The sequence below is a fragment of the Pinus tabuliformis genome, chromosome 3_2 (assembly GCF_031772625.1).
Source record: "Pinus tabuliformis cultivar Carrire ecotype Pingquan chromosome 3_2, CPIR1, whole genome shotgun sequence".
In the NCBI taxonomy this organism is placed as follows: Eukaryota; Viridiplantae; Streptophyta; class Pinopsida; order Pinales; family Pinaceae; genus Pinus; species Pinus tabuliformis.
The window spans coordinates 658221569-658243861 of record NC_142302.1 but is presented as its reverse complement, the minus strand read 5'-3'; the positions used below and the strand labels follow the sequence as shown (position 1 = coordinate 658243861).

The 22293-nt window shown below is 40.9% G+C and overlaps 1 protein-coding gene across 2 annotated transcripts in view; it reads right to left on the bottom strand.

The window, feature by feature from the left end:
* Positions 1-22293, bottom strand: part of LOC149182384 (putative polyribonucleotide nucleotidyltransferase 1, chloroplastic) — a 411698-nt gene that overhangs the window by 204717 nt on the left and 184688 nt on the right. For both annotated transcript variants that reach the window (XM_089416829.1, XM_089416828.1), the window contains 2 exons: positions 18488-18745; positions 4087-4161 (listed from right to left, as the gene is read on the bottom strand). In XM_089416829.1, the coding sequence (XP_089272955.1) occupies positions 4087-4161; positions 18488-18745 (333 nt within the window). The remainder of the gene's footprint in view (positions 1-4086; positions 4162-18487; positions 18746-22293) is intronic.

Below are 22293 nucleotides of genomic sequence, written 5' to 3'. Positions count from 1 at the left end.
TACTAGCTGTGCGGTGGGTGTCTCCATCGTGGTAACGCTGATGTCCTCTGTGATGGTTGCGGGGTCTACTATCCCGCTGGAGCTGAACAAAGTCTCTAAATGAGAGAGCATCCCTGAATTCCTACCCATAAGCCTGGTACAATGCAAAATAATCGCCCATATGACCGGGCTCTGCCTCCTGCTACACTCCGGCCACCATGTCTGCTCCTAGGAAAGTGGGCATAGTAGAGCGTTTAGGGGCATGTGAGGCCATCTACGGAGTAATATCATGCTGAGCGGCACCCTGCTATGGAAAATGGTGGGATGTACCCGATCCCTCACCAACGTGGAAAACCCGTGGGTTCTCACGTTGTCTAGCCTCCACTACCGTGAATCTCTCCCCCATCACCTCGATCTGCCTCGACAAATCCTACACTAATTTGAGGAGCACGTCCGCAAATCTCTTCCCATCCTCATCTGCCATCAGATCCTCCTGCTATGCATCCACCCTAGGCTCCTTTTGTTCTGCGTCCACCACAGGCTCCTCCTATTCTACGTCCACCACCAGAACACAGTCTCCCTCTCCGTAGGTGTTCTCCAACCTACGCCCAGTGTTTCTGCATCTCCTACCTCTGTAACAGATGTAGGGTTTTTCCCTCGATGTCATAGATTGCTAGCTCTACGGGCTGAGCCATGCTCGGATACCACTATAATATCCCGTTTCAGAGATATTCCCCAAAACCCCAATAAACTCCAACCAAATACGCACAAATGATATAATAACCGGGAAGCTCAAAATGATAGAAATAACAGTGGTGCATCATAGACTAAAGTAAACATTAAATATAAGCAGATACTCAAGAAATGCAGAGAGAAATGCTAAGCCATTTTATTATACTGAGTAAGGGAATGAGTACAGGAGGTGATCAGAAAGATGGCACCTCGACTTGCACCAGGCAAGTGAAGAAATACACTTAGAATAGCAAAGGAATGGCTCTCTCTGAACTGCGTGGATGCTGCTGGGAAACTGCCGTGCTGCTACTACTGTTGGAAATCAAATAAGGATTTGGGGTTGTTCCCCTCTTCAGAAAATGCTGAAACTCTGGAATCAGCCTCTACTCAGAAAACCCAGAAAAACCTAGAAAACTTTTCTGAAATGACCGACCCCTAAAAATCACCCCCTTGGGGAATGAAGCAATCCCTCAAGGCCCTACGCTGCCACTAAGTAGAATCCTCCAAAATATTGCATGAAACTCTGCCAAACTCCTCCAATATGCAAGAGTTGATCTCTTGCTCAATCTCCCAGCTCAACTCCTCCACAAACCCCCAATATGGAACTGCCCCCAAAAGAACTGCGTCCCTCTCCCTCAAGACTGCGCAGTCCTCCAATGCTCAACTCCAACTCAATGCCAAAGATCAAAATTACTGCAAAAAGACTATTGAAACTACCTTGCCCGAGTAGGCACTCGAAGTCCCCCGACGCTAAGGGTGAGATCTCCAAACGGAGACACTTAGTGCACTAAACAGTGTTGCAGACAGGCTAAACAGCCAACATGCTAAACAGCCAACGTGCTCCAAGTCGAAGTGACTAGCTCAAATGCTCATAACTGAATGCCAAAATGAGGAGGCTCCTCTCTCCTTTATAGCATTGGCCTCTCTCAATCCCAAGGCTCACCTCCTTCAATGTAATCTCCTCTTGCTACGTGTTCCTTTTCCCATCTGCGCAGTCCCTCCAAATGTCTACGTGGGCCCCATCTTTGCGTGGTCCCTTGGCCCCCTTGGCTCCCCTTTAAGTCACAACGTTGTGCTACTAGGAAGTGACTTTTATTCTAAAAGTGAGTTATGTCCCCTTTTCCCCACCTTTTTATTTACAAATAACTATAGAAAGCAAAATTGAGCAAAATCGAATATTCCAATTAGCCATGGCTAATTAGGAATATTACAATTTTCCACAAAACTTAAGAAAAGTGGGTTTTGAAGGCCTAAAACTTATTTTTTACCCCTCAAAGTGTGTCATAATAGAAAGTTGAGGCTGAGAGGTGTAATTTTGAGCACACATACCCCATACAACTTCTCTAGAAATCACTTATTACATATTACATTCAGATTTTATTCAAATTTCCACACTGCGAGAAATTTAAAAAATTAAAAAAAAAAAGACCCCTAGACCTAACCAAATTTCAGAAAATTTTACGAGTGATCTAGTACGGTAATATGCAATAACTCTAGACACTAGGACTCACCCAAGGCCTCGCCCTCAAGCGGTACTCCGGCTTTGGGGTTATGCTCAGCGGAAAAAACTCAATTAATTATTAAATCCCCATAAGGATATAATAATTAACCAAGTGAAAAAAACCTCTCAGAGTAAAGTCACTTGATGACAAGGTCCCAAGTTACCTAGGTCTATTACATAACATCACTCATCATACTAGCATCACTTCACATCATCCCCGCAATGCTTGTGGAATCTGCGTACAACAGAAGAAGATGAAAAGAATAAGTAAAGTTGAAAAACTATGATGATATAGTGAACTCTGATGGTACATGAAGCCTTTGATACATCCTTGGGCATGGAGTCTTAAAAAATCTCTAGGTTCCACTCCAATGGTCAACATGTCAAAACCTTTCCTTCTTCCAAATCACCCCATAATCGATGCCCAATATGCCCAAGGAAAAACAAGCATAACCATTCAATTGCACAATGAAAGACATACTTTAAGGGTTGGATTGCCCACCTTCAAATGTATGCGCTCGACAGATTGTGAGGGGACATATGACTTATTCAGAGGGCAGAGATCAAATGGCGCACTGTATTGGCTACAATGGTGGCTGACAGGGGCTGTTGACTGTCAGCTGAAGAGATATCTAGGAGAAACATTCTCCTATGGTGGCTGACAGGGGCTGTTGACTGTCAGCTGAAGAGATATCTAGGAGAAACATTCTCCTATGGTGGCTGACAGGGGCTGTTGACTGTCAGCTGAAGAGATATCTAGGAGAAACATTCTCCTATGGGATCACCCACTTTGGTGGGAAACAAGTACCATCTCTGACTTCTACAAAGTTGTTTCTGGCAATAACTCTGAACAGCAACATGACGAAGTAAGCTGGCCTTTAACCCTCCAGTTTGCAAAGGAGCAAATGTGGGGGTTAACAGAAAGTCAAATTTTCAATTAAAAAATCAGCTTAGAACAAATGAAATCCTAAGAACAGAAATAATATCAGCTGCTATTGATTCAAATAAAATCCACTTCCATTAGATTATATTTGGCATAGGAAATAGGAATTCACCTAGGGAGAGGTTAGTGAAAAGAACATGCAGGCCTGAGAAGACGATCTTGCACAAATCCAATAATTACAAGCATGTTAATCCCATTGCTCATAATATAGTAGTCGTAACTTGTAAACAAGCATTCAAACACAGTGGGAGAACTATTATATCTTCTTGAGTTGGCACACTTAAAGAAAATAAGGAAAAACACTAAACAAGCAATCAAAGAAAAGGCAACATAATTTTCAGAACATCAAGAAAATGAAATACAGCTAGAAAATTAGAAATACAAGACACTTCTTATTGAGATTAGAATTCTTTATGCTCATTTTTAATCTCTGTCATGTCTCATTTTGAGTCTAAAACTGCTTTTGCATAGCAAACAAAGAGTCATAGATGCAAAACATCTTTAAAAAAATACGTATATAGATGCTAAAATATGAAAGAATATGGCATTCTAGGGAGGAGGAGAAAAAATCAAGGTCATGGATGAATATGATGATAGAAATCTTACTCAAACTCAAATGTCTAGGCACTAAATAAGTTACTTTCTTTCTTGCAGTCATTTTGTTGACTGGGAATAATTGTACGCAAAGCCAACCATTTAAAAATAAAGAATGGAAAAAAAATAGAACTCAAGATTTATCATTTTTTCTGTCATTATTCACAATATGCTGTTGTCCTTTTCTCTCTTTTAACAGACAGAAATTAATGCATATACTCAAGATCCATTACGTCTTCTGCAGAAAAGTATTGGATATTAGAAAAGACACTAGTTAGTGTGCCACTACGATTTCATTAATTTTGAATTTAATATTGTGGCTCAGTGTAGTTCATACCTGAACAATACGCCTACGCATAATTTTTGATGTTACCTCTTTAAAGACCAACTTCACATCCACCGGATTGAAGAGCTGATTGTCAAGACCAGAAAAATAATAGTAACTGTAGTTTAGAAACGATGGACAGCAAAAGAAATGTAAACTATAACTGTTAAATAGAAAAGGGAAATATCCTCATGTAAGGAAACATAGTTAAGAACTTCAATAAACAGTTTTGGATATTAATAAATTTCACATTTTCATTTCGATTCTAGACCAATGAACTCCAAATTCATGAAATATTTTAATAGAAGGAAGAGATTTGAACCAGATAATGACTACATTACATGGTCTATATCACAGCTTAAAGTAACTAAAATGGGATGTCAAAGGGTTAAAATCTTTAATCCTAAAACGTATTTTATTATTCATTATTTACACTTAATAATCATTGCATAGAGTTTTATCTACTGATATAGTCATGTATGTTGCACAAGCTTTCAGAATGGAGAAGATAATAGAACTGGTGTATATAATCGCTAAAATACAGCCCAGGGAGCAGTAGGTTGGGGACAGAAATTTTATATATATATATATATATGGAGAGAGAGATAGAGCAGTGATGACAATATCGGCGATATATCGCCGAATATCGGAAATATCGCGATATTTTCGCTCCCAAAAATATCGTGATATTTCCGAGATATCGCCAATATCTCGGCAAAATATCGCCACTCCAGTTGGACCGTGCCTAGAAAAGGGAAAATTGACTTTTTTTGCTCATTTCGGTTTTCTGAGTGTTGGTGAAGGAAGGGGAAAAGCGTTGTGGTAATTGTCAAGGAGCAATTGACGATCAGACAGCCATTATCACCACCAACTACGAATTTGTTGTGGATCAAACATTGAAGAACAGTGAGACAAACTTTATTTCTTCCATTAACAGGTATGTTCTTAAAAATCCCTATGTTAAAGGTTTTTCATAGATTTAGGGTTAGTGAGTTCACAAAATACATGAATGGAAAAACAGAACTAGTTTACTTCATAAATATATTCAATTTACCATTCCAGTCTTCAGACTTTAGTATCTACTCTCTTGCTTAATACTAATCAGATTCTAGAATAATTAATGATAAATTTAATTCAAAGTAGATTCTAAAATGATGAATGTTGAATTTAAATCAATGTATACAATATTTTACTATTTCTATTTCATTGAATCATTTATGATGCATGAATTAATTTATTTCATTATTGAATTTGAATTTAAATCATGTTTATTCCGCTACTCCCCGCCTTGGTCACCCGTCTAATCTCTTCTTGACGAAGAGTCGCCCATAGTTCCTCCCAATCTGGAAGGCTCGACCTGCTCAGTATGCTCTGGACAAATACCTCCCAACCCTCTGAGACTGCAATCAATGCGGTCCTCACCATCAATTCCTGATCCGGCGTGGCCCCTATGGAAGTTAGATGATCACGGATCTCCTTCAATCCACCGAGGAAGAAATCTATCTACTCTCCCTTCTGCATCTGGTATGACCGCAACTGATTTTCAAGTAACATCTTCCTCTGCACGGAAGTTTGCTGGAACAAAAATATTAATTATTTTAATAAAATAAAATCTGGGTGGAATTTCACCAAACGGTTTCTGGGTTCTTTAGAACTCATGTGCCTTAGCCTCTCCACCAATTTTCAAGGCTAGAGAACTTCTAATGCTACCAAAAACTAACACTCCCTCTTAGTGAAAAAAGTGCTCTAGCAACAATGTCCAACTACATGCTACTTTGTCTCTGAAGCGCCTCCTTTCCACAAAGTTGCTGCCACCAACACTGTGTTGCTACTGCTATTGTACTGTTGTCCATGAAACTGCCACTACCACTGCTACATATGTACTACAACTCCCTCTCAAACGCTGCACCACACTATTGAAAGGGATTTTGCAACATACCCATCTATTCCCGAAATTGAACAAACTTTGTTCTTCAAATGTAATATCCCGTTTTAGAGATATTCTCCAAAACCCCAGTAAACCCCAACTAAATATGCACGAATGATATAATAACCGGGAAGCTCAAAATGATAAAAATAACAGTGGTGCAACATATAATAATGGAAATGTGAAATATAAGCAGAGACTCGAGAAATGCAGATAGAAACGCTAAGCCATTTTATTATACTAAGTAATGGAATGAGTACAGAAGGTGATCAGAAAAGATGGCACCTCGACTTGCACCAGGCAAGTGAAGAAATACACTCAGAATAGCAAAGGAATGGCCTCTCTCTGAACTGCGTGGATGCTACTGGGAAACTGTCGTGCTGCTACTGCTGCTGGAAATCAAATGAGGATTTGGGGTTGTTCCCCTCCTCAGAAAATGTTGAAACTCTGGAATCAGCCTCTACTCAGAAAACCCAGAAAGCGTTTCTGAAATGGCCGACCCCGAAAATCGCCCCCTTGGGGAATCACGCAATCCCTCAAGGCTCTGCACTGCCACTGAGTAGAATCTTCCAAAATATTGCCTAAAACTCTGCCAAACTCCTCCAATATGCAAGAGTTGATCTCTTGCTCAATCTCCCAGCTCAACTCCTCCACAAACCCCCAATCCGAGACTGCTCCCAGAAAAATTACGTCCCTCTCTCTCAAGACTGTGCAGTCCTCCAATGCTCAACTCCAACTCAATGCCAAAGATCAAAAATACTGCAAAAAGACTGTTGGAACTACCATGCCCAAGTAGGCACTCGAAGTCCCTCGGGGCTAAGGGTGAGATCTCCGAACGGAGACACTCAGTGCACTAAACAGTGTTGCAGATAGGCTAAACAGCCAACGTGCTCCAAGTCGAAGTGACTAGCTCAAATGTTCATAACTGAATGCCAAAATGAGGAGGCTCCTCTCTCCTTTATAGCATTGGGCTCTCTCAATCCCAAGGCTCACCTCCTCCAAGATAATCTCCTCTTGCCACGTGTTCCTTTTCCCATCTGCGCAGTCCCTCCAAGTGTCTGCATGGGCCCCATCTCTGCGTGGTCCTCTGGCCCCCTTGGCTCCCCTTTAAGTCACAACATTGTGATACTAGGAAGTGACTTTTATTCTAAAGTGAGTTATGTCTCCTTTTCCTCACCTTTTTATTTACAAATAACTATATAAGGCAAAATTGAGCAAAATTGAATATTCCAATTAGCCATAGCTAATTAGGAATATTACATCAAAGAACCTTGGTGAGTACATCTACTACCTGATTTCCTATGGGAGAATACTCCAACTGTACCACCCCACGCTGAACACAGTCTCTAATGAAGTGACACCGAATATCGATGTGTTTCGAGCGATCATGAAACACTAGATTTTCAAAGAGCTTGATACAACTCTGATTATCACATAAGATCTCTGTCACTTCCATCCTTTTCCTAAATAGATTTACAAGCAGTTTCCTAAGCCATATAGCTTCACATGTTGCTTTGCTAGCTACCATATACTCAGCTTCAACAAAGCTCAGTGCTACAGACTTCTACTTCTTACTACACCAGGAGGTCATCCCAGATCCAATACCGAAGCAACACCCAGTGGTACGTTTCCTGTCTACTAAACTTCCTACCCAATCTGCATCAATGAATCCACTCAATTCGATATCATTGCCTTAGTGTATCTTAATCCAAAATTCATCATTCCCCGCAAATACCTAAAAATGTGCTTTGCTGATGCCCAGTGCGCCCTTTTTGGTTCCACCATGAACTGACTAAGGGTGTTGACAACATAACATATGTCTGGCCTAGCGTTGACCAGATACATTAGCGACCCAATCTGTTGTCTGTATAAGGTGGGGTCCACATCCTTGTCTCCAGAAGCATTTCTTTTCTTCCAATTGGTAATCATAGGCGTAGCCATAGGTCTTTTCAGAATTTCTGATGCATATCTACCTTGGCCAAGGAAGATCTCACCACCCTGCTACTAAACTTCCAATACCAGAAAATAGTGCATTAGCCCCAAATCCTTCATATCAAACTTTGTTTCCAGGTTCTTGCAATCCTCTATGAGTCTGGATGATCCGGTCAAAAATAGATCATCCACATACAATACCAAAATTAATGCCTCTCTTTCTACCAACAGATAATAATAAAGATTGGGATCGGCATCGCTCTTAATGAATCCCAACTGCTGTAAGTAGCTGTCAATTCGACCATACCAAGCTTTGGGTGCTTGTTTCAGCCCATACAAGGCTTTCTTCAACCTACACACATGAGTTCTCTTTTCATACGTTTCAAAACCTTCTAGCTATTCGATATATACCTCTTCTTCTATCACCCATTTCAAGAACTTTGTCTTGACATCCATTTGGTGAATCTCCCATCCCATCTGTGCTGCAAGGGATATAATGGATCTGATAGAGGTATACCGAGACACTGGAGCAAAGGTTTCCTCATAGTCTATTCATTCCTTTTGAGGCTTGAGCATATACTTTTGCGAGAACCTAGCCTTGTACTTTGTTGGAATTTCTAAGTCTAACACATCAAAAAAAATTCCTGCATTATCTGGTTTATTTCACCTACTTGTTTATTCCTTAACACCATATAAATACTGAAAATAAAAACAAATGCAGTCTCAACTCATCTATAGATCATCAACTGAAATAATAGACAAACACACAAGGGACACCGTTATTTTTGGACAATCGTCCCTGGAAAAACCAAACTTGGGAAAATCGGTGCAAAAGTTATGAGGGTTTTATTATTAAGCAGCTTTCTTGAGTACAACTAGGGTGCCAAACTGGCTCACCCAACAAAGATTTCTAAACAGTAGTAATACCTCTTCTTGGAAGCAGATATTCAGCGTTCTAGCGCTAGTCTGCCCCACGAAAACCTTCCACCACTTCTCCAAGGCTCTGTGTCAGCCCTGCTAGCCTCTGCGTAGCTCTAGAACCCTCTACGTCAACCCTCTACCTCTCTGCGTCAGCTCTTTGGCCATTTGTGTCACCAACGCAAGCCCCTCAGCCTCTGCGCAGTCTCATGTTGGCTCTACGTAGCCTCCTCAATCACTGCGCTGGCCCTCTGGCACTATCTTTGCCTCTCTGTTATGTACTCACTGCCCCTCACTGCAACTCAAATAACTTGTTTGATTTTTCTTAGCAAACCCCACTCCAGAAAAATCGAACTGACAAATCAATCTTGGTGTATCTCCAACTAACCCTCAAGCCTCCTCTTATACATTTCCTGTTGAGTCTTCAACGGTCGAGATTAAGTCTCTAATCAACGACTAAGATTAGATTTCGCTTGATCCATGTCATTTAGAACATTCTCACCCAGTTTTATATTAATACCCATTAATATTTTAATTTTCCTAAGTTTAGACTTAGGAACTCCAATAAAAATATTAATTATTTTAGTATCTCTCTAACCAGGTGGAATTTCCCCAAACCATTTTTGGGTCTTGGAGATCTCACGTGCTTTAGCCTCTTCGCCAATTTTCATGGCTAGAGCAAATCCAATGCTACCACAAATCAACACTCCCTCTTAGTGAGGAATGTCCTCTAGTAATACTCCACCATTGAACATCACACTAATCATCCAGCACCGGTACCTGTGCTAATGCTTGGCTTGCTGCCCAACATCCACTACATTGTTGCCTCTTGTATTGCTGCCTATGGCTCTGCCACTGCCACTGCTACAACTGTACTACAACTCCCTCTCAACACGCTGCATCATGCTGCCTATAGCACTACCACCGCTAATTGTTGCACTGCAACTCAGTTATTGAGAAGTAAGTAACTAATCTACCCAACCACTGACATCCTTGTCAATCCGGAAGCCTCCTGATGTTGAAGCTACCTCTGCTGCTATCCTGTGCTCCCTCTGCTGCCTCTGCGTTGCTGCAAACACTGATGTGCCTCTCGCACTACTGCAACCTCCTTTGTGCCCCTATGCACTGTTGTAACTGCCTCTCATACGTTGCAGCCCCCACTGCGCTGCTACAGACCTCTGCACTCTAGCACTGCCTTGTCGCTCCATCTACATCTTGCTTCTACCGACATCTGTCATCCTGCTATTGTCGTTCAGGGCTCCCATGGCCGGATATGATCCAAGAGTTTGGGTACCTCAAGGATCATGCCCCTCATCTTCTTTAGTCCTCCTAACTTCTTTCTCCGCCTTAGACGGAGCTACCTTGGAGTCAGAAGCCTCTCCCTTATTCTTCTTCCTAGGACATTGGGTTGCATAATGACCCAGCTCCCCACAATGGAAGCACTTGGAGATGTCCTTCTTCTTCCTCTTCCCCTATTGTCTCGCAAATGCCAAAGCTGCATCCTCCTCCTCCCCTTTCTTGATTCGACCTCCTTTGCTGCTACTTCCCACCTTGGTCAACCGTCTGATCTCTTCGTGGCGAAGAGCTACCCACATCTCTTCCCATCCTGGAAGATCAGCTCTGCCCAAAATGCTTTGGACAAATGTCTCCCAATCCTCAGAGACTACATTCAGGGCGGTTCTCACAATGAACTCCTGATCTGGTGTGGCCCCTATGGAAGTAAGTTGGTCCCGAATCTCTTGCATCCTCCTAAGGTATAGATCTATCTGCGCCCCCTTCTGCATCAGATACAACTGCAGCTGATCCTCCAATAGCATCTTCCTCTGAACGGAAGTGCCATGATACAATGTCATCAACGTATCCCACATCTCCTTCGCCGTGTTCTTCTCAGCAATATGCAGTATTTCATGATCCTTGACCCCATCAAGGATTATGCACTTTGCCTTCGCCATTGCATCCTCGTACCTTTCATTATTAGCTAGGTCGATAGGGATAGCCACGATTCTCAAGGCGAAGCCCTTGATGTGATGTCTATCCAGAACAGACAAGATCCTGGCCTTCCAGATGACAAAGTTGGAGGCCCCGTCCAACCTGTCCTGATCCCTCAGTCCATTCACTGCCATCTCTGCTCCTCTTCTGGACTCCCTCTGAGTCTCGACTTCCCTTCTGGAAGTTTTCTCCTAGACTCCCTCTGAGTCTCGATTGCCCTTGTGGAAGTTCTTTCCTAGACTCCTTCTAACTCTTGATTTCCCTGCTGGAAATCTTCCCACCAACTATCAATCCTTTCCGATCCTCTTTGCAACTGCAAGTCGGATCTAGATTTCTTGGCTAGAAATCTGTCAAGGCAGCGACTCCCTCTACCTTTGTTTTGTCCCGTTAGGTACTGTTCTGCTTTGACAGCAACAGCACCCCACCCGCTTCCTAATCCACAATCTGCCTACAGCTCCCTATACCCCAACAACTGAAGAAACTGAGCCTTCCATCTTTGCGCAATCCCAGCAACGGTTGAATCACTCCTCTGGCCAACTATGTCAAGCCTACCTGACTGAGTAGGAAGATGTGGCTCTTCATGAGCCTCTTCTGCCTCTACCCTGGCCTTCTCTCTGGCTCGAAATGATGACACAGGGCCTCTGCGTCACTCCTTCTCTGCTGCTTTCTTCTTAGGAACAACTCTGTCTCTCGGGACAACTGCTACTGCTGAAAATACTTCTGATTAAGTTGGTGCCTTCAGTCCTCCTGTGATCTGCAATGCTCTGATACCATGTTGGAATTTCTAAGTCTAACACGTCAGAAATTCTTCCTGCATTATTTGGTTTATTTCACCTACTTGTTTATTCCTTAACAAGTTATTTAACAATATAAATATTGAAAATAAACACAAATGTAGTCTCAACTCATCTACAGATCATCAACTGAAATAATAGACAAACACACAAGGGACACCGTTATTTTTGGACAATCTTCCCCGGAAAAACCCAACTTGGGAAAACCAGTGCAACAGTTATGAGGGTTTTATTATTAATCAGGTTTCTTGAGTACAACTAGGGTGCCAAACTGGCTCACCCAACAAACATTTCTACATGGCAGTAATACCGCTTCTCGGAAGCAGATATTCAGCTTTCCAGCACTAGTCTGCCCCACGAAAAACCTTCTAATGCTTCTCCAAGGCTCTGCGTCAACCCTGCTAGCCTCTGTGTAGCTCTGGAACCCTCTGCGTCAACCCTCTGCGTCTTTGCATCAGCTCTCTAGCCGTTTGCGTCACCCACATAGGCCCCGCAGTCTTTGGCTGGCTCTACATAGCTCCTGCTAGCTCTGCGTAGCCTCCTCAATCACTGCGCTAGCCCTCTCGCACTATCTATGGCTCTCTCCTATGTACTCACTGCCCCTCGCTGCAACTCAGATCACTTGTTCGGATTTTCTCAGCAAAACCCGCTAACCCACTCCAAAAAAATCGAACTGACTGATTAATCTTGGTGTATCTCCAACTGACCCTCAAGCCTCCTCTTATACTTCTCATGTTGAGTCTTCAATGGCCGAGATTAAGTCTCTAATCAACGACTAAGATTAGATTTGGCTTGATCCATGTCATTTAGAACATTCTCACCCAGTTTTATATTAATACCCATTAATATTTTAATTTTCCTAAGTTTAGACTTAGGAACTCCATTAAAAATATTAATTATTTTAATGTCTCTCTAACCGGGTGGAATTTCCCCAAACCATTTCTGGGTCTTGGAGATCTCATGTGCTTTAGCCTCTCCACCAATTTTCATGGCTAAAGCACATCCAATGCTACCACAAATCAACATACTTGTCTACGCTGACATCTGCAGCACACTTGATCTTGTAGATCCATCTCGAACCCACAATTGATTTGTTCTCTAGTCTTGGTACAATTTTCCAGACATCATTTGTCATGATGGAACTGTACTCTTCATCCATGGCATCCACCCATACCCAGTGTTATACGGATTCTCGAAAACTAGAAGGTTCTTTGACTTGAGCTACCAATGCTTGGTACCTGTCAAGTTGTCTACGTTGCCTTTTCTCGACTCTAGGAGCTCCAATGAATTCCTCTGCGTCCCTCAGAGTCTGTCATACTTCTTGGCTAGTTCTTCCACTAGTGGTGGGAGGTTCCATCTGTTCCTCTTCTCTTGAGGAAATGCTAGTGCTGGCTACCGTGCCTGAACCAGATACTTGTCTTCCTACCAGATCTGATCCCTATTGCTGGACCAGAGGAGCAGCGTCAACTTGTTCTTCAAACGGCATCTCTCAAGATTTCTTGAAAGCTCTATCTTCCATGAACTTTGCATCCCGCCTTACTACAATCTTCCTACTTCTCAGAATGTAGATTCGAAATGCCTTTGAAGTCTCGCTGTAACCCACGAGATACCCAACTTCAGCAGTCTGCTCTAATTTGGTCCGCTTCTCTTCTAGAATATGGCAATAAGCCACACTTCCTAATATCCTGAGGTGACTTACCTTTTTCGTGAAAACACCCTCTGGCGTCTTCTTTCCTAAAGCCCTATGGGGAGTCCTGTTCTGAATGTATAGAGTCGTGCTACATGCTTCTGCCCATAAAAACTTGGGTAGATTCTGATCATATAACATCGCCTTTGTTGCTCCAACAATAGTTATGTTCTTTCTTTCTGTGACTCCATTCTACTCTGGATTATAAGGTGTTGTCCATTCTCTTCGGATCCCTTCTCTTGCGCAGAAATCTGTGAAGTCCTTATCCGTGTACTCTCCACCATTGTCTGAGCGCAATATCTTGATCTTCCTTGCTTTCAAGTTTTCCACTAGAGCCTTCAACTCCTTAAACCGATCAAAGACCTCATCCTTGTTTCTCAAAAAATAAATCCAAGTTTTCTTAGAATGGTCATCTATGAAGGTGACAAAATACTCAACACCACTGATGGCTCTCGTAGACATTGGACGCAGATGTTTGAGTGTATTAAGCCTAATACACTCTTAGCTCTATTGTTGCTTCTGGGGTAAGCACTAGAACCCCCGTAACAATTTCCTTGAGCATCCTTAATGCCCCATGATGTAAGTGTCCCATCCTTCTATGCCACAGCTCATTTAATTATTTTTCTCCACTGACATTATTGCTTATCGGTGCCATAGGAGACTCGAGTTGAAAGTTGTATAATTTGTTGCTTCGAGTTCCAATCTAGGCCCTCTTTTTCCACTTAGGATGCTTGACATATACTCTATTACCAATGAAGTATACATCATATCCCTTATCCTGTAATTGAGATACAGAAATCAAATTCATTCCCATACCTGGCACATGTAGTACGTTCGTGGACTGAAGACTATATCCTGTTGTTGTCTGGAATGTAACAGTTCCCTTTCCTACTAGGGTGCATTTCGTCTGGTTGCCCATTGTGATTTGGAAGTTCATCTGTTCTTCCTGATAGCTCGACAGATATTCTCGTTCTCCAATCATATGAGTTGAAGCCCCACTATCATGTACCAATCCTCAGCTAATGCAGAACTTGATAAGCAAGCAAATTCCTCTTCCAACCTGGAAGCTAATTCGAAAATATTTTGATCCCTACTATTCTCCATGCTCTTTTTCTTTGCTTCCATCTTGCCTGGACCTTGCTCTGATACCATGTGAAAATTTGCTGTAGTAATTGATTTATTTCTCCTACTTATTTACAATAAGTTATTCACCAATGCTTCAGCAAATATCAAAATAAATTCAGCTACAGACTTCACAAATTAAGAACTGAAAATTAAACGGAAAGAGAAACATCGGCATATGAACAATCACATTGACACTATTTTTTGGACAATTGTCCCGAAAAAACCCAATGTGGGAAAACCGGTGTAGCAACTTTAAGGGTTTCTTTTTTGGCAATAAATATTTGAATACAATCTGGATGCCCCAGAGAAAATGGCAATCCACTCAGAGAATATGACTGAGAATTCTCTCACACTGGTTCTGGAGATTTTATCCTATCCCCAGCTCCTGGATGACCCACTGCGCAGTCTCTGCATGAGCCTACGCAGCCACTGTGTGACTTCTGCGTGGAGACTCCCTCTGACTGCGTCAACCTAGGTTGATGCTGCTTTTGCTGCTGAGAAATCGAGATTTCTCCTGCCAATCACTCACAGTGATTCCCGGCAATGATCTCTGCTTGTCCCCCATCACTTTTGCATCAACCTTCTCCAGTTTCTGAGTTGTCCGTCTGCGTCAATCTCCTCCAGCTACTACGTTGTCCCTCCTTGGCCCAGCGTTGGCTCTATTATCCTTCCCTGTCTTCTCTGACATATATTCACTTGAACTGGAAATCACTTCCTTACAGTACTGCCTCTGAACCTCACTGCTTGATCATTGGTTCAAATTCCTTAGCAAACCCTACCCTAGGAAAATCAAACTGACTAATCAACTCTCTTTGTGTTTCTAAATGAACCCCAAGCCTCCTTCTTATACTTTTCTCGTTGAGACTTCAACGGCAAGATTAAGTCTCTAATCAATGGCTAAGATTAAAACTTGACTTGATCTGCCTTCTAGATCATTCTCACCCATATTTTGATTAATACCCATTAATATTTTAATTTTCCTAAGTTTAGACTTAGGAACCCCATTAAAAATATTAATTATTTTAATAAAATACAATCTGGATGGAATTTCACCAAACGGTTTACGGGTTCTTTAGAACGCATGTGCCTTAGCCTCTCCACCAATTTTCAAGGCTAGAGCACTTCTGATGCTACCAAAAACTAACAATATCAAGGAATGCGTGAAATGCCAACAAAATAAGGTTGAGCACACACATCCTGCAGGGCTTTTCCAACCTCTACCAATACCAAAACAAAAATGGGAGAACATCTCAATGGACTTTGTCACGGGGTTACCCAAAGCACAAGGAAAAGACTGTATCTACACCTTGGTGGACATGTTGACAAATATCACATTCTTTGCAATCTCATTTGATTCTTCAAACAAACAAGTAGCAAAATTGATCTTCAAAGAAGTCTTCAAACTCCATGGACTACCTAAGAATATAGTTAGCGATCAAGATAGCAGGTTTATGGGTACATTCTGGCAAGAGATTTTCAGCCTAGTGGGAACAGAATTAACCCCTAGCAGTAGTTACCACCTACAAACAGATGGCCAAACAAAAATCGTGAATAAGTGGATAGAGGGGTACTTATGTAATTATGTGACAGGTCATCGAAAAGAATGGATCAAATGGTTGTACCTTGGGGAGCGTTACAACAATACCACTGACCATTTATCCACGGGAATGACGTCTTTCAAAGCACTATATGTGTATGATGCACCATCCTTTATCAACAAGATATTTGGAGACAGTAAGGCACATTCTCAGGGTACTCAATGAAAACATGCAGGCTGCTCAAAATCGGCAAAAACATATACGCAGACCAGCATTGATTAGAACACAGTTTTGAGGTGGGAGACCTCATTTTCTTGAGATTGCAGCCCTATAGGCATTCTACACTCAAGAAAAGTGGTGCAAAAACGTTGAAACCAAGGTTTTATGGACCCTACAAAGTTCTCCGGAGGATTGGCAAAGAGGTGTATGAGTTAGAATTATCGAGAGACAACAAAATCCATAACGTCTTCCATGTGTTATGTCTCAAAAAGGTTTTGGGACAACAGATCACCACCTCTATCAAATTGCCACCACTAGACAAGGAAGGACAACTAGAATTGATACCAGAAACAATCATGGTCGTATGAGAAAAGAAGTTAAGAGGATGAGTAATTCAAGAATACCTTATTTGATGGAAGAATTTACCAGAGGAGGACGCCACATGGGAGGGAGAACGAATTTTACAGCACCCAAATCTGAAAAATTGCTTCAGGGCAAGCAATTTCAGGAAGGGGGGACTATAATGTCCTCTGCAAACTGAGGATTAATAAGAGACGAATTAGCCTATCCGACCCTCTAGGCTATAATCTTGATAAAGGGGTAAAAACCTAATTTTTCCCAATCTGGGGCAAAAGTTGGGTTGGCTAGGGGCAAAAGAACCCAAAACTAGGGGTTGCACCCACAATCCCTCACACCTTGAAGCCCATGGATAAATCTATAAATAAGAGAGGAGCTGAAACTTGAGACCAAATCATCATCAATTGTGGATCAATTCATTTTTCTTTCGAGCATTAGCTCTAAGGATTTTAAGACCCCTTCTCCTCTGTAAATTTCGGTGGTGAAAGATTCCATCCTTGTTGACTCATCTCTATCTGTCATTTCATTATGTTCTGGGACAGGAATACCATCTGGAGAAATAGCGAAGTTCTGTTGGTTTTGGCACAAGAATACTATTTGGAGGAGCAGCAAAGTTCTATTTGTTCTTATCTCTTTTGTTGACTCGGGTCTTCTCTTCCTAAGAGAGAAGCAAAGTCATTCTTGTGTTTGTAGATCAGTTCGAGCATCTCATTGAATTCAAAACCTGGGGTGAGACATTAATTCTTTGTGAAACAAGTCGAACACTTCTCTGAAATTAGGACTCAGGTTGGACATAATTTTCTGTGGAATAGTCTGCAAGCCCTACGATAGATATATTTGTGGATTATGGAAGCCTGAAACTATGTGAAATTACAATGGTTGAATTGATGTGAATTGCAATGGTTGGATAATGTGAAATTACAACACTAGAAGGGCATGCAAATTACAAAAAAAAAGGTCCTGAAGTAAGAGCAAGGGTATGGTTTGTCAAGTAAAAGTATAACACAGGAGGTAAGGAACTCTGTAGCATCACTCGCACCCTAGAACAGTCCAAGTCGCCTGTAGTAGAAGCCCTGAAGCAGCCACCCGAATTTCCTGTAGCGTTATCACTTGCGGGTCCTGTAACAGAGAAGTCAGGTTCAGTGCATGGTCATTGGAATACATTTGAAGCCAGAATCTAGGCATTTTAATAAGAAGATATGTATAGGGTTAGCAGTAGGGTGAATTTTCTGGTTAAAAAATTGAACTGGGAGCTGTGTATCATTATGTTATTGGATCTTTACGTTGCACTAGAAGTTTAGTGTCAGTTAACTGACGATTAATGGAATTTTGTATTGCTCAGTTTCTTGCACCAATGATTTAGTGATATTGTTCATTGAAAAGATATCAACTGTAATAATTGTATGTTTGGGAAAATTTTCTTTTGACATCCTATGATCCCTAGCGCTAAAATTTCCCTAGATTGCTACACATCCCCCTTGTGCATCTCCTTGTTCCCACGACCCCCCGTCCTGGAAACTTAGTGAAACATTGAAGGAAACCCATTAGGTGTAGACCAGTTGGTTTGTGTGGGATTTAGTTCCCATCAAGTCACTGGTTTGTGTGATAGCTCAGTATACAGATCCATTTATATCACCTTATAAGAAATCTCTGTTTCCATACACTGTCCTAGTCCACTTCATTTTTGTTCAGAATAAATACCAGTATTCCCAGGTTGAGGTTCAAAAATACGTGACTAAAAAGAAAAATGAAAACATGAAGCTACAACCCACTGTGTGATAGTGAAGGGTAAAGTTACAAACATGTTCGGATACCTGGCTCTGTTCCAACAGACATATAAGCACTAAGAGATTACCAGTCAGTTAATCTTTATTTTTAATTCACAGAATATTCACCTCCATGATGAAAAACATGCAAAATGACATACCTGAGTGATATGCTTCCTTAAAACAGGATTTATGTGAACATCACCTTCATCAACTTCACCATCTACAACCTCCTCATCCTCTTCCTCATCAACTATATCAAGAATCGTATCGTCTGGCTTCATGCTAGTATCATCTTTCAGATATCCATCTTCAGCAAGAGCAGACAGAAGCTCATCTTCCAATGAAGAAATGGCCTTCATTCGAGGTATTTTACTTTTGATTTTTAAAGCCTCAATGAGCCCTCTCCCGGCAAGTTCCTGTCAGTCAATCACATGACCAAGATTAGTAGCATGATTAAAATAAGTATATGAGAATAACAGCTAGATTTTAACCACTGCTAGCATAAAATTAAATTCAGCCACAGGACTAATCTAGGATGGCTGACCAATACTAAAATTGTATTACTTATACATATGAAAATACAACACAATAAGGCACCAACTCCCACCCATACATGGCATATGCGCTCCCAAAAGGTACTAACAAACAAACAAAACTGAAACCAACAACTCTATATTGTAAATATTTGTATCATTAAATATGAATAAGATATATATTACATAGCCTGGTGGCCTTGCTTGAGTGGTTGAGTCCTTTGACCTTCATGCAAGAGGTCTCAAAGTTGACCCCCCAAGCAAGTTGCCTCTATTGCATGTCTCACTCAATGTCCCTATGAGGTCAGATGCCATAGTCAAAATTGACAGGTTTACGCCAGTGTTGGACGATTTTATCGGCAATTTTTTCCAAATGAAAAAAAAATCGCAATAAAATTGTATAAGTCGCCAAAAATTATAAAAATCACCAATAATAAATTAAGTCTTTTAATTCATTAAATAAAATATATGTATATATAATTTATTGTTTTTATAATTATTAATTTATAATTTATGACCCTCACACAGGTCGGAGTCCCAGCGCCTTAACAACATGGTCTATGTCTACTACAATCTCCAATTGTGGGTGAGGCAACTTCAGAAGACACCTAATGTGGAGGCCATCTCATTGGATGGGATTGACACCACTGTTGCATGGAGGGTTGACGCCAAAAGGCCTGTCATGGAATCGGCCACTAATTTGTTAGAAGAGGTAGTGGAAGAGGTAACAGCTACAGAGGAGAGAGTGGAGGAGGAGGTCACACCACCTACCATGGTCACTAGTAGAGGATATGGTCTACCTCCTCCGGCTCCTAGTTATTCTAGAGGACAACAGAGTCCAATGCTAGCCCCAAGGCCGCCTTCATCTAGAGGGAAAGATATTACATTTTCTCACAAAAGGAGCAGAGGAAATCAATAGTTACTTAGCGGTTCATTTCATTGTATAAGACTCATTATATGAGATACATTGTTATATTTTTTGATGATATTTGAGGCTGAGTCAAGACTCAAGGTTGAACAAACTGCTGGAGGAGGTCGAGACTATGTTTGACTAGGATTTTGATCACATTTTGATGTGTTCACCAGCCCTACTATTGCATTGACTTTGACCGAGTTTTTCCTGGGCTACTTAGGGATAGTTTGATAGAGATTTTGACCTGCGTTGACTGGGTTAAACGAACTGTTGTAGGGCCAAATTGCAAGCCTGAAGTGGAGGCCAAAAATTGTAGACTGAGGTTTGATGAAAGTTGACTTCTTGGATAGATTTGATTGGGTTGACTATTGTTGACTTTGACAAGTCAATATTTTGACTATTGTATTTGTAAATTGTAAATTTTGATGTTGAACATTATTTTTACAAGAAGAAGAAGAATAAAAATTTTGAGGGCTTTCTGCAAAGTGGTTTTTTCCCTGGCATTGCCAAATATTTTTGTCTCATTATCTTGTCTTTTCTTCTATTTGTTCACTGTTTTACTTTTGTTGTCATTTGAAGATTTAAATATACAATTGTTGCTTAAGATGCATGTTAAATTAACACGGACCCTTCTGTAGTGATTTCAGATTACAAGAATGATGCTTAGGACTTCGATCTCTAGCCCAAGGAGCTCGGCCTTGAGAGAGTTGTCTTTTCACTAATTCAGACCTTTGAAACAGTGCTTCTAACCTCCTGAAACTTCTTGTGGCCTAATGACTATGTACAGGGTTATTGATGTGCCCAAATTTTGCTTTTGTTTCCACTAGGAGCTCAGTCCTCGGAAACTCAGTTCCTCTTCTTGTCTTGAAGCCTTAGTGACCTCATTACTGCCCTCATGCAAATGAACCAAGCTTTGATACCATGTTGAGAAATCCCTAAGAACATTACTAGGGTTTCTTATTTATTTGATTTCTCTTTTCATTGACAATTTCTTGTGATTAGTTTTTCATTTTCTATGTCATTATACTAACATCATCAAGACAATTGCCAAAACTTCAGAGACAATAGAAAAACACAAGGTGTAGGCACTTAGCCAAGGCAAAAACCCATATGAAGGGGAAAACCCAGTCAAACTATTCCACTAGTAAATTCAGATCAAATTGAGACAACCAAGACCAAGACATAATGTTCCTCCATCCACCAAGTCAGCCCATAGCATAAAATTTCTTCACATAAAATCAGCTTGCAATTCAGCTTCTTCCCTACAATTTCTAAGATTGACTTGCACCGTCGGCTCCTGCAATTCTCCTTAAATTCCTCGCACATGTGGAAAAAACTTCAGTCCCTTCTTACTGGCCTTGTCCCTTATCACTTAGCTCAACTTTCTTCTTTATTTCCTAGATTTTGCATTCCTTGATTTGACACTTCAACTTCAGATTGAATGATTGATGATCATGCTCCAATAGGTTGAGTTACATTCAATATACAGTGGTTGTGACATCCTTTATGAAACCAACTTGATCAAAGGCACACCGACTTGAAGGGGATGAACTCGACTTGGTGGAGGAGACCATTTTGACACAAAATAAATTTTCTTATTTGACATAAGGATCCCATTAAGGGTCTTTTACATAATGACTTTGACTTTGACTCACTATAAAAATCCTAGAGCACTCAGTGGGTGCTTTGACCTAATGACCATTGACCCAAGCATGAAACCCATGTTTTAATAAGCCAATTTCTTTTTACAATAAAATTCCTTTTACTTTCTTTTGACAAATATATTACATCATGACTCAAATATAATTATGAAGACCAACACTAGTTACATTATTCAACACTACTAACATAATTGTTGATTGGTTGTAGTGAATATGCCGATTGCTCGGTCCTCCCCCTTCCTTCTAAGCAAAAATAATAAAATATCTCACTGCAAATACTCCATGGTACATCTTTCACATGCCTTACAAAAAAATGGCCCTTCCTAGGTCGAATACACTTAAAATTGTGTCTTGGAATTGTTTCTTTGACATAAATACCTATCTATACAAAAAATATTAACCTTGCATTGATCAAGATGTGACCCACAACAACATATAATCTCCAACATATAATGATCATTATGATAATGAGGCCAACCACAAGGGAGTGGTGCCTCCCACTAACATAATGGTTGATTGTTTGTGGTGTAAATATGCTTGTTGCTTGGCTTTACCCCTTCACTCTATGCAAAATTACCAAAACAATATGTAATTGGCAGTACTCCACAGTACCCCTTCCACATTCCTTACTAAAGAAATTTCCCTACTAAGTCAAATATTTTGAAATATGTGCATCTTAGAATTGTTTCTATGACATAAATGTCTCTCTCTCTCTCTCTCTCTCTCTCTCTCTCTCTCGGGAGAATATTCTTTAGTATTGTCCCCTTCTCAATTTTAGAAGGTTAGCTTTAATTTACGTCGTGAAATACAGGAAATTCATCTTATGACATTGCGTCTTTCTTTGACCGTCGTGTAGC